Source organism: Paramormyrops kingsleyae, chromosome 5 (genome assembly GCF_048594095.1).
Source record: "Paramormyrops kingsleyae isolate MSU_618 chromosome 5, PKINGS_0.4, whole genome shotgun sequence".
Taxonomy (NCBI): domain Eukaryota; kingdom Metazoa; phylum Chordata; class Actinopteri; order Osteoglossiformes; family Mormyridae; genus Paramormyrops; species Paramormyrops kingsleyae.
Genome location: NC_132801.1, coordinates 24,655,865 through 24,668,284, shown reverse-complemented (window position 1 = coordinate 24,668,284; position 12,420 = coordinate 24,655,865). Strand labels below are relative to the sequence as shown.

At 40.9% G+C, this 12,420-nt stretch overlaps 1 protein-coding gene across 2 annotated transcripts; it reads left to right on the top strand.

Moving 5' to 3' along the window:
- Positions 1–289: 289 nt before the first annotated feature.
- cdc6 (cell division cycle 6 homolog (S. cerevisiae)) lies at positions 290–5,981 on the top strand. Of its 2 annotated transcripts, none has more exons than XM_023835759.2 (12): positions 290–393; positions 1,198–1,442; positions 1,527–1,808; positions 1,909–2,108; positions 2,865–3,013; positions 3,090–3,196; positions 3,346–3,485; positions 3,835–3,935; positions 4,159–4,220; positions 4,611–4,783; positions 5,041–5,181; positions 5,599–5,981. In XM_023835759.2, exons 2-12 carry the CDS (start codon positions 1,208–1,210, stop codon positions 5,686–5,688), a joined length of 1,680 nt encoding a protein of 559 aa, XP_023691527.2. In that variant the 5' UTR covers positions 290–393; positions 1,198–1,207; the 3' UTR covers positions 5,689–5,981. The 2 variants fall into 2 exon arrangements, with proteins under 2 accessions (XP_023691527.2, XP_023691528.2); XM_023835760.2 differs by lacking the exon at positions 290–393 and adding an exon at positions 417–475.
- Positions 5,982–12,420: the final 6,439 nt, after the last annotated feature.

Sequence of the window (12,420 nt, the reverse complement as noted above, 5' to 3'; positions counted from 1 at the left end):
AAACCACTTGAAATCTCGCGTCAGTGAAACGTACAGAGAAAGTCCCGCAATAGAATGGCAGCTGTGTAAAGTCAACGAAGCAACATAACACGAATAAAACCGATTTATAAAAGAGAACTTGTTTCTGAAGAAGTATTGCCTATCCACAAGAAGTGTATCAGATGTATCTGTTCTTTAAAGCTTTTTGTGGTATTATTGTTTTCAACTCTGATTCTGTTATTAAAAATTGGCGCGACGGGATATTTTCCGCCAATGAAATCGTTCGGTCCGACCAATAAGAAGCCAGTGCTAGGCGGTGACGTATATTGTGTGGGTTTCGCGCGAATTCTGTAGTACCATTTGCTTTCATTAGTCGGGGACGCCGGTGGTCGTGCTCTGCTGCTGCTACAAAAGGTAGGTATGCACTTCATGAACGAGAACTTCGTTAATATTACAGTTTTATACGCTTACCTTAATTCACAACTGGCAAAATATGGTAGGTTGCTGTATATGACTGTTTCTGTATTTAAAGCTGGCTTGTAAGTTCTGCGCCTGGAAATTAGGACATCAGCTAAAGGCCAACTTGTCGCGGGAGTCTGAACTATTTTGCAAAATGTTTCGCGGTAGCTAAACATTTTAATGGTACGATTGCAATTTTGTATTGTATTGCGGTGTGAAAACTATCATTAAACATTTTATTTAGGCATTCATTTTATATCTAGTCTCGTATAGTAATTTTTGCGACGTGACGACGTATTTTCGCCATTTCAGGCGTGATCTGCCCCTTGCCGTCTTGTTTGTCTGGTCTGGTCAATAACTATAATTAATATTAATTGTTTTCATTAGAATGCATTCTACTGGCATTAGGCCTGTCGGAGTAGAAATAATATATTTTTATGTCAACGGTTATTTTCACACATGGCTCCTTAATGAAGTATTTAGTGATGTCAATCGCTAAGAAAGCAACTTCTCTCACACTATTAAACTTATATTAGGATACACTTATGAAAACACATCACTAGTTTAGTGCCTCATATTTTGCATTACAATATAAAAGTAGTTTAGAGATTTAATTCAAGCATTAGTTGATTGCTTTTTTCTATGATGCCACCATGTGTTCACATAATACAATTTCCTGAACCTCTGTCTGTCGTCAGTCTTTTTGCATATTGAGTTCGGCATGAAACTTAACGTTTTTCATAATTCTCCTTGATTCAGAGAAACGAAGATGCCCAGCACTCGTTCTCAGAGTCAGCCCACCCTGCAGTTCCCCCGCAGGAAGTCTTCCAGGGTGAACTCCACGCCGAAGAATGTGGCTCAGTCTCCTAACCCTGGCAGCATAAAACTCAACAGTGCTTTGCAACAGTCACTTCCCTCAAAGGCTACCACTGTGAAAAACAGCAAAAGTGCCCCACAGAGCCCCAGACAAGGCGTTTTGCCCCTTAGTCCTCGGAAACGCACAGGTCAGTGCTGGTCTCTGTCATCCTACCTTTTTTCCCCTCGAAGCCTCATATCATATCTGTTATGGTAATATTTTTGTGTTTAAGGAGACGAAAATGGGTGCAACCTGCCCTCAAAACTTCAGGGATCGCCTCCAAAAGTGATCTGCCGAAGGTTGCCAGCATCTTCACCCCGCAAACTGGCTTTCGATGAGAACAGCCCAGTCTGTTCTGTTCAGCACAAAGGTCCAGCTTCCCCCAAGTCCACCCGTTCTGAGCAGGAGACATTGGACTCCCGCTCGCCCATAAAGTGTTCTGCGGAGACTCCTGGCAGCACCCGGCCCTGCCCTGGGAAACGCGCACCTGTTGTCCGACTCTTTTCCGAAGAAGGTTAGTACATTTTGCATAACTGGGTAATCCTTGGGCCCCCAGTAGCACTGCTATATGCATGTATGAACGCAACACAATTTGTGACAATTTTCTGTTTCAGAGTCTCTCTATCAGAATGTGAAACAGGCCCTTCACACAACAGTTCCGGAGTGTTTGCTTTCGCGGGAAGCTGAGCGGGCATCCATCCGCTCCTTTTTGGTGGAGCGGGTGTTGAAAGGACTTCCTTCGAGCCTCTATATTTCTGGGGCACCGGGCACAGGCAAAACGGCTTGCCTTAACTGTATACTGGAAGAGATGGAGGTAAGACTGGAGCTGCTATGATTACAGTAGATCAGTAATAATGAAATTATATTTAAGCCCGTTATTACAGTCAGTGTTAAAACCTCTTAGTTCGCTTTTGTTTATCAAGCAGATCTGTACAGCGCGTGCAAGCCTGTCCCCGCACTATGTGAAACGGTCTCTTAGGTTAACAAAAAGGGGCAACAGCAAACAGTAGCACTGTGAGTTAGAAGTCTTTGTCAGTGTTCGGAAGGTCGCTGGTTTGTATCCCTTGACTGAAGGTAATCATATCACTGATGGGCCTAGAAAATGCTGACCTTGTGCTCGGAATTAAGGTTTTGCTCTCATGGGGGGCAAGAAAGGATATGCAGAACCCAAAGAAATGCTATGTACCCGTCTGTACCTGTGCTTGTACGAATCGCACGAACTGCACCTGCAACCCACATGCATGTTTGACTGCTTAGCCATCAACAGAATACTTTGCGTTCAGTGAATCTGTAAACTTAATGAGGAAGTTTGGTCAAATGTTGAGTAGGATGTAGACTGCTACTGTTTAGTGTGTCATATATCATTTTAAGGCTGTCATGTTTGTGACAGAACATCTCAAGTGTCATGTTTACAAATTCTAAAAGCATATGATTAATTTGTTGAAAGGGAATATTTGGCTAATATACGTTGTGTTTTGGGTCTCTGTCTTTGCCTAATATAGAATAATGTCCTACATGCCTGTGCTTGTTTTTTATTTGCATTGTGTTCCCTCTGTGATGTATTTCTCAGAGTGATCTTCGGGCTGTGCAGACAATAGTCGTCAACTGCATGACACTGCGCACTTCCCACTCCATATTTCCCCTGCTGTGCAAACGGCTTGGGATTTCTGCGGATAACCGATGTCTAGAAAAGCTTCTAACCAAAGCAGGCCCTACAGTGTAAGTTGCACTGCTTATGCCAACCTTCTGGTTGGTGAATTTAATGTATTAACACCTGTCTTTCCTTCTCCTTCAGACTTCTGGTCCTAGATGAAATGGATCAGTTGGATAGCAAAGCTCAGGACGTTCTTTATTCACTCTTTGAATGGCCTCACTTGCCTGGATCTCGCCTCTGTCTCATTGGTGAGCACTAAGGCGTTATTTCTTGCATGGGAATACTTGCATTGGTGGGGGTGCAAATTTTGTTTCTGGAACTTCTGTACCTTGACTGAGAGAAGGACATTTCTCCATATCACTTCTCAAAATGTGTGTTTTTTTTTTTTCTTTCCAAGGTATTGCCAATGCGCTGGACCTGACGGATCGCATCCTGCCCCGATTACAGGCTCGACCCAACTGTCGGCCCCAGTTGCTTCACTTCCCACCTTACAGCAGACAGGAGCTCACCGCTATAGTTCAGGATAGACTCTCAAAAGTAAGGATTTTGCATGTTGACTAAAATTCTGTGCAGTTTATGGGCCACCTGATAGTTTTTTTTTTTTGGCACTTTGCTTATTTCTGCTCAGCAGAGCTTGGTCATCTTGTTTCAGCCGTGCTCGTGTCCACGTGTAACTTTGCGGCTGAAGTCATGCCTTTTTCTGTGATTTCCTTGCGCTATACTAAGCTACATTTTTGTGGTACTTCCGTAATTTACCTCCCGTGTTATTGGCGATACCCACAGCCCAAAAAAGGTGTTGCATTACTAAGGGGAAAGGAACAACCTGAAGATGTCATGCTGCTGTTTACTGATTTTGCAAGTCATTAAAGCTGCATGTACGTGTCAGGTTTCAGGTAACGCTGTCTTAGACACGGCCGCAGTGCAGTTTTGTGCCAGAAAAGTGTCTGCAGTTTCAGGAGATGCTCGAAAAGCATTAGACATCTGTAGGTAAGTAGTTGTGTAACGTCTCGTGTCCTTCAACATAATGGGGCATGAATTCTGTTATTTAAAGAACCTTAAACCGGAAAGTTCCATAAACCTGCTTTTATAGCATGAGATGCTTTACCGTTGTGTTAAACCTTTTGTGCAGATGCTGCAATCAGCCTAGAGACTGACACCTGGACTAAGAAAATATTAATATGTGACTTTATATTATACTGCTGCTTTGTAGGAGGGCTGTGGAGATGGTGGAGTCTAGGGCCAACATGTCTAATCAATCATCTGAACAGAGAGGTAGGAGTTGCCGGCGCTAATACTGCACGATATGTGACGGTAATATCGCTGTCAAGTTACGTGCATGCAGTCGTCACATCTCAGGGGCCACAATTTTGGTAGCACTTCTATGGTATTTTTAAAAGCAGTGTTTCTTCAACATTTTGGAATGTCGGCAGCCAAATTAGCCAGGGAGAGGTCCCCGTGGCAAAATGTGCCATTTGGCAAATTTTATATTTCAATACACCACTGTTCCCAAAATGTGTGATAATCAGTTGGTAGAACTAAAACATTTTACTCTGTGATAGGAAGCAAAACATGACAAGTTTTAGTGCTAATGGTTCTTTTTTTTTAGGAGCATGTAGCGCTTCTACATTTGGGAACTTGGGATCTTTTGCACTCTGCTTGCAGAATTGCGAGTGAGCGTCCCGCAGGTGGCGCAGGTGCTGTCCGAGGTGTACGGGGATCGTATGGCTGCAGGAGGAGGGACCGACGAGAGCTTCCCCCTCCAGCAAAAGCTGCTGGTCTGCTGTCTACTGATGCTGATACGCCAGGGGAAAAGTCGTGAAGTCCATCTTGGAAAGGTGAAGCCCTTGTTGATTACGTTTATGATTCGGATCAGATCAGCTGGGGTGAGAGGTACAGTTTCAGTGCATCATGTATGTTTCTGTCCCAGTGGATTGTGATACACAGTATAGGGTGTAAAGCATTACTTTATGTAGACCAGTCAGAATGATTGAACCATGTGAGCACATTACAGGGTCTAGAAGGTGTTGTACAGTAGAGTATTTAGTTAAGATGAATTATTTTAACAAGCAATGTTACCATCCCTCTTCTCCAGCTTCAGGAGGCATATAGTCGTCTGTGTACTGAGAAGCAGGTGGTGGGTATAGGCCAAAGCGAGTGTCTGTCTCTGTGCAGTCTGCTGGAGAGCAGAGGGATTTTCTCCCTCAAGAAGGCCAAAGAGGCACGCCTCACAAAGGTACATCCACTGACTGATCATTCTTAGCTTGTTCCTACAAGTTTTTTCCCCCCCCCCCTTTTTTTATGCATGTCTTGACTGCCACCTAGTGGGTTGATGTATAGCTGATAAACCATGGCAGAATAACCAAACCTTAAACTGACTGAAAAAGAATGAACTTTGAAATTGTAGTGCTTTAAAGACGGTGTCGGAATTTTATACTTCATGCGCTGCATTTATAGACACTGTGCTACATTTTATACATTGTATAGGGAAAATCATTGTCCAGGCAAGTATCTTTAAAACTTTTAATTTTCCAGGCACATTGCAAATATTTTACTAGTTCTAAAGAGAGTGTCTTTTTCATGACTTAATGGGTAGCACTGTTGCATGACTCTGCCTTGCTTGCAGGTTGAGATGTTTTCTTTAACATTCCAGGTGTCTCTGAAGGTTGAAGAGAGGGATGTGGAGAATGCCCTGAAAGACCGTGCGCTCCTTGGCAGCATCTTATCAGCCAGTCTTCCATGATTTCTGGACATGCGTCAGTTTTTGGCTTGAAATGGATTTTTTGTGCTTGCTTGATCTGTGGTTGGTATTTAGGTGGTATATCCTAGCTTACCTTTTATGCTGAAATCCATTGTCTTGAGAGCATGTTTTGGTTCTTTGGCTGGCCAGTGTTTTATTGTCACATCCCAAATAAAGTTGTACAATAGTCTGTTTTAACAATTAGTATTAATATTGCTCCACCAACGACGGACAACTGTGAAAATCTGACATGTATAAAAATGGCCATTAAAATAAGTACACAGTTCGAACAAGAATTATATCATTTATGCTTTCCAGTCTGGTGAGTATTAGTTGAAATGAAATTTCAGATGACCTGAAATTGTATGGATGGCTCAAAAGGCAGTAGGGTTGGGCAATAGCATATCGATATTATATTATACATGCACAATAATCACCAGGGCTTCAGAGGACGGGTGAAACATTTGGCTGGATGCCAGCTTTTCGGTACTATACCGACATGGATTTACTCCCGTAATTTGGTAAGCAGGTTAGTAGTATGGCTAAAATATTAATGATGCGTTTTGTGATGCTCAAAAGTCAGTAATCTGAATAAACTTGGCATCTTTGTTTAAGTTTCATTGGTGGAGCATGCCACATAATTGTGGTCTGGTATACTATGGTTTGGTATACGTCAGTGCAACATGCACTGAAATGGCGGTGAAGAAAGAGCTCAGCAGCCGCATCTTTTATGAGGAGAGATCTTGAGGGTAAACAAGGTAAAAATGTCGGTGGTGTGATGGTACTTTTTGCAGTTTAAAGTCTGACACATTTTTCAAAACGGATATGTTGAATTTATACTGATCACTAACTTTTGGGCGTCATGAAATGCCTCAATATTTTAGTTATACAACTAAACTGCTTACCAAATTGTGCGCGTGAATAAATGTTTGTATAGTGCAGAACAGCTGGCGTCAGCCAAATGTTTTGCCCACCATCTGAAGCCCTGGTGATTTTTGCTCATGCACGACATACGATATATTGCTGGGCAACATTGTTACCTCAGACCTCCAGGTTTGGGGTTCAGTTGCTGGTTCTGTCTTGCATGTGTAGTCTGCATGTTCTCCGTATATCGTGCAGATTTACTCCTGCTGGTCAGAGACATGTAGCTTAGCTAATTGGTATCTGTGAATTGCTCATAGACTGAGCCTGTATTTGCTCTGTATTCGACTGGCATCCTGTTCAGGGTGTTACCTAGCCTTTTGTTATATGCTACCTTGGATAGACTCCAGGCCCCTTCATAACCCTGGTTAGTGGTTTCCTTTCATGCTGTTACAGCTGTGGTCACTTTGGAGCGTTTCTGATTTAATGTTTGTTGATGCTTAAAATCAGAAATTCAAATTGGACGGTCATATTTGCATTCATGTATTGAATGGCATATTTGAAACTTTTGACGATTTGTGCAGAATTCTAGGAAAAAGTATTATAGCCCCCATCAGGATTATTTCCAAAAGAGACTTTTGGTTGTAGCATGTTTCAACATTTTGTTCAGAGGGCGTGTATTTTCCTTTGACCTCAGGCATAAACTTTTAAGGACTGCAGTTGGAAACCTCTGCCTTAGCATGTTTTTGTGGGGGGGAAAACCCATGAAACCCAGAGAGAACAAACCCCCCACACATACAGAGCCGGGGCAGAGACCGCTGCACCTCTGTGCCCCCCTAATTTTTAAGTAATGTATTTATATTTACAAATGCTTAAACCATAGTTGTTGAATATTATAACTGCATATGCTGTGTTCCAAAACCCGCTTTAAATTGCAGGTGCATTGTTAGTACGTATTTTTTTTCACAGTGCAAAGGACGGTATCCGTGACACTTTTCCTTAATTCCATCAATAAATCCTTTAGCTATTTCATTGTCACATTTTAAGCAATAAAGGTCTGTTCTAACAAATCTGGTTTAACAAAATGTAAAAGCTGTATTTGAATCTTGCAATTTATATAATCTAGTTATGTTTGATCCATTCAGTAGAACAAGAAACCAGCTCAAAAGTTGCTGTCCTGTTATAAATACCATAGCAGATGTTTGATTATAACCTCACCTCCCACACTACAGTTTCATTGCATCCTACTCGGATGTGATCATTCTTTCAAGCCTCAACACACTTTTTCTCTGCTTAACCTTGCATACACTAAGTTATGAGTCCCACACATAAAACCCAAAAATTGTCGTTAGAATTTCTTTAGCTTTCTTTTGGTTCCTTTTCAAAGTGTCTTTCAGAAAAGTATGTGCAAGCTAAATTTCCTTAAGTTAAATAAGGAAAAATATAGAAAAAGGTAATTAATAGTAATATAAACTTGTACTATTATAAACAAAATGAAAATAAAATAATTTGCTTGTATTGGCCAGTTAGATCTGCAGCCTGTACATTGCAAGATATGTCTAGCTTTTATTTGCATGAAGTGGACTTATCTCTTTTGTTTCAGAGTATTTATCATTGCCATGTCAAGGTGCACAGTTCAGTGCAGTGTATAAAAGAGACTACTGTTATCTCTGGATATCCATGGAGACTGCTGCATAAACAGAGCATGGAGTTTTACTACACAAAAATGTTCTGAGGGCAGAAACAAAAATGATTGGTTCAGAGAGATCGCCAATCAGGTTGTAGAGGAGGTGGGTCCAAGACATTTGATTTGCTAGAATTCACCAAGGGGTGACTTTTTGTTAGACTTCCTTTTATGCCCCTGGTTTTGGGTAGGATTGATGAGATGTGGCTGTGAGCTAGGCATGATGGTGTGGGAAAGCATACAGTTATGTGAGTCAGGAGAATGAATTTCTGAGGGATAGGAGCTCATTGAGAATTCCTGTCAGGTTCAAATGTTCATCATAGCGTAGCTGAAGGAAGGTTCCTAGGGGAGCAGTTGCTCTTTGTACTAGAACTCCTTTGGTCTTCCCATTAAGAATGGCAGGTGTTTCTTTTTACTGGATACTCCTGAACAGATAAAAGTTTGCGTTTCCATTACTGTAAATTTGTTTTTACACAACAAAGTTTTCAAAGGGATTTGTTCTCACTTTGAAGAATGTTAAAGACTAACAACTGTGCTAACAAAGTGAAATGGCAGTGGATACTAGCAAATGCAAATCAAGACAGACAAACTAAACCAGGGTGGCCAATCTGATCCACAAAGGGCTGGTGTGTATGCAGGTTTTTGGGATAACCTGTAGGTCAGCTGTTCAAACCCAGGTGTGAGGACTCTTCAGCCAATCAGTCCTGTAATTAGTAATCTAATTAGGGAGTTGCAGCGAAAACCCGCATAAACACTAGGCCTTTTGCGGATAAGATCGGCCACCCCTGAACTAAACCTAGCTGGTTCAAATCAAGTAGGGTAGGGACCAGGTAATCCATGTCAGGGAAGAAGCTTGGTCAGGATTTGTAAACTACTGTATTAGTTAACAGGGTCTGAATTTCACTTAAGCACTGAGTTCTTGCTGTGTGCTGATTGGTCAATCTCCAGTAACTACACATGTGCCACTAATGTTAATGTGAAATGTGAGTCTTTCAATCAAAGAAACAAACTAGTAAAAGAGCAAGAGGAACTGACCTATGTAGCTAAGCACAGGAGCCTTTCAGTTTTAAAGTAGTTCGTAAAACCCGAAGTAGCTCAAAGCATCCCCCCTGACATGGGTTATCTGCTCAGGGGCATCGCAATAAGTGTAGCATTTTACTTGATTCCAAGGCGCTCAGCAAACTGCCTTGGGAGGCGCGGGAGGATATGGAAAATCCACGCTGTGTCACCAATCTTCAGACCCGCTAATACTACATTTGTTTGAACCCATTTAAGTGGCAATCATTGTCAGCAAGATTCCAGTGAAAAACAATGCATGCGTACATATTCATATCATAGTATTTCTAAGTTATTCATAGTGATGTGAAGTAATACAAAGCTGTCACTTGATTGGATGTTGTGTGAATCACATGCTGTGGATAACGAGGCAATACTTTATGGCAAGGCTGCTCGAAAGACTGGAAGAAATATCTAGTTCCTGCAACAGTGCCACAGACATTGCTAATGTGAATTTTCAGTCCAGTCCTGGCTGACCATATACAGTTTAAAAATTAGTTTAGAAAACTCAAGGGGTTGACATAATTATGTGAGCACCAAATAATATACAAATATCAAGTAACCAACAAAGTATATAAACAGTCATACATGCCTTGAACTTAGTGTAGTGGGATGTTCCAGGTCTTTTCAGGATAAAGGAAGCAGAAATCTGTTTTGCACTTATCACTCCACAACTTCCCATTACAATTGGTGATGGAAAAGCCTTGGAAGTTGTTTCATTCAAATTTTTTAGTAGTGTTAAGGAGACATCACATTCCAATATGAGAAAATCAGGATGGATGAGTGTTTGCATGATCAGCTCATCAGACAATATTACACACAAGTTTAATGCTCCTTAACATAGGATATTACCTTGGGTCATTTTTGAGGCTGTGGTTTGTTTCATGTTTAGCAACCATCCTGTTAAGTGTCCACCAGCTTTTGACTTTGCCAATGCTGTTTGCTGGCACAAGTTTCAGTGTTTTGACACGGTTCCTCCCAACGTTTCATTCGTGACTAATGCACCTGTCATTTTGCTGTCATGTTTAGTCATGTCGCCATTGAGACTCACATACTGTTAATTGTTATTCAGTTTAATATGACTCACCTGTGGAGTTGACTGTGATTTACCCGTCAACTCATCAACCCATCAGTCTGTCCTCTAGCTGTTTGTATAGGGTCATGGGAGGTCTGCAGCCTATCCCAGGGAGCACCCTAGACAGTAGGTTTGCAACCCAGTGAGCGACTGTACTGCCCGTATGTACAACCTTCATTACGTTAGTACATATATCACTACAGGTATATGATTTTTAAGTACATTGATTTTGTCCTGGCCACCCCTATTCAAAGTGCTCGATTCAACGTTTTATGTAATTCCTGACTGAAAAGAATTTAACACTTTAAATGTGACATTTCTGCACAACTGGCATTTATAATTTAACAGATTGAAAAACAATGAACGTGACATGTGCAAAAGCTGTCAGTTGCTACTTAGTAAAACCTCTTTTGGAAGAAATCATTTCCAAAAACTTACAGCTCAGAAATATTTTATGTCTCCCCACAGACTTTGCAATCATATTCAAATTTAGGGATTGCAAAGGTCATTCCAAAGCCTGTACGTACTTTTTGGATTGTTATCTTGCTGAAATATCCAAGCTCTTTTCCACCTCAGTTTCTTTATGGACTCCAGGGCATTAGCTTGCAAGTACACATTCACCTTTAATAGTGATAGGCAATCGATTGTTTTAACAACGTGAATGCGTATTTTATGTGCATTTGTGCCGATATGACAAGAAATCATTGTGCATTTTAACCTTTATATGCTAATTCGTACTTCATTTACGGTATATAGTGTTTAAATACACAGTAATTTCTTGTTATATCGACATAAAATACGTACATATTTACATTATTTTCACACTTTTTATAAATCTTTGTTTCACCTTTGTAATATTTATCATGGCACAAGCTGCCACACGCACACACATACATGAAAAAAATGGTCCCCACAATGTCAAAATAACAGGTTTTTATCATAATGGGGGGACATTTCGTCCCCACAATGTAAAATATACCTTATCCACACACATACACACACGCTAGATCAATGCATAAAACTTTGCAAAAATATTATTTTCTTCAAATGTTTTCCATTTTTCCCCTACATTGTTACTGATTTCTGTTTGGTTGATACCATTTTTCTCCAGAAAATATTCTAAATAAGTGAAAATGAATCAACTGGAAGGGGACCAAACTTCTGCACTTGCCACATTTACTGTTTTTATCAGTTCAGCAAATAAGTAGAAATTATGCAGTGAAATGTGGACAAATATGTAACAGTACAGTTTATATACTCCAAAAGCTGTGCTCTTTTCACTCAGAGATGTTTTGAACCATGCAGTTTCGCCATCATGGCCAAACTTTTGCATACAATTGTAGGGATCTTAATTTAATTAGTGACTGGGCTGACACCTGGCAGATGAAATTTAACATAGACAAATGTAAGGTACTCCATGTAGGGAGCAGAAATATAAAGTACAGGTATTTTATGGGACCTACTGAAATAAAGGTAGCTGATTATGAGAAAGACCTTGGTGTGTATGTTGATGCTTCCATGTCTCATTCTCGCCAGTGTGGGGAAGCAATAAAAAAGGCCAATAGGATGTTGGGGTATATCTCCAGGTGTGTGGAGTTTAAGTCAAGGGAGGTAATGCTAAGATTATACAATTCCTTGGTGAGACCTCACCTAGAATATTGTGTACAGGTTTGGTCACCATATCTTAAAAAGGACATAGCGGCCTTAGAAAAGGTGCAGCGTAGGGCCACAAGAATGATTCCTGGTCTTAGAGGAATGTCATACGAGGAAAGGTTATTTGAGCTAAATCTGTTCAGCCTCAAGCAAAGGAGACTGAGGGGGGACATGATCCAGGTCTATAAGATTCTAACAGGTTTGGATGCTGTTCAACCGAATAGTTACTTCAGCATTAGTTCAAATACAAGAACTCGTGGCCATAGGTGGAAATTAGCGGGAGAACATTTCAAACTGGATTTAAGGAAGCACTTCTTTACACAGCGTGTAGTCAGAGTATGGAATAGTCTTCCTGATAACGTAGTGCAAGCTGAATCCTTGGGTTCCTTTAAATCAGAGCTAGATA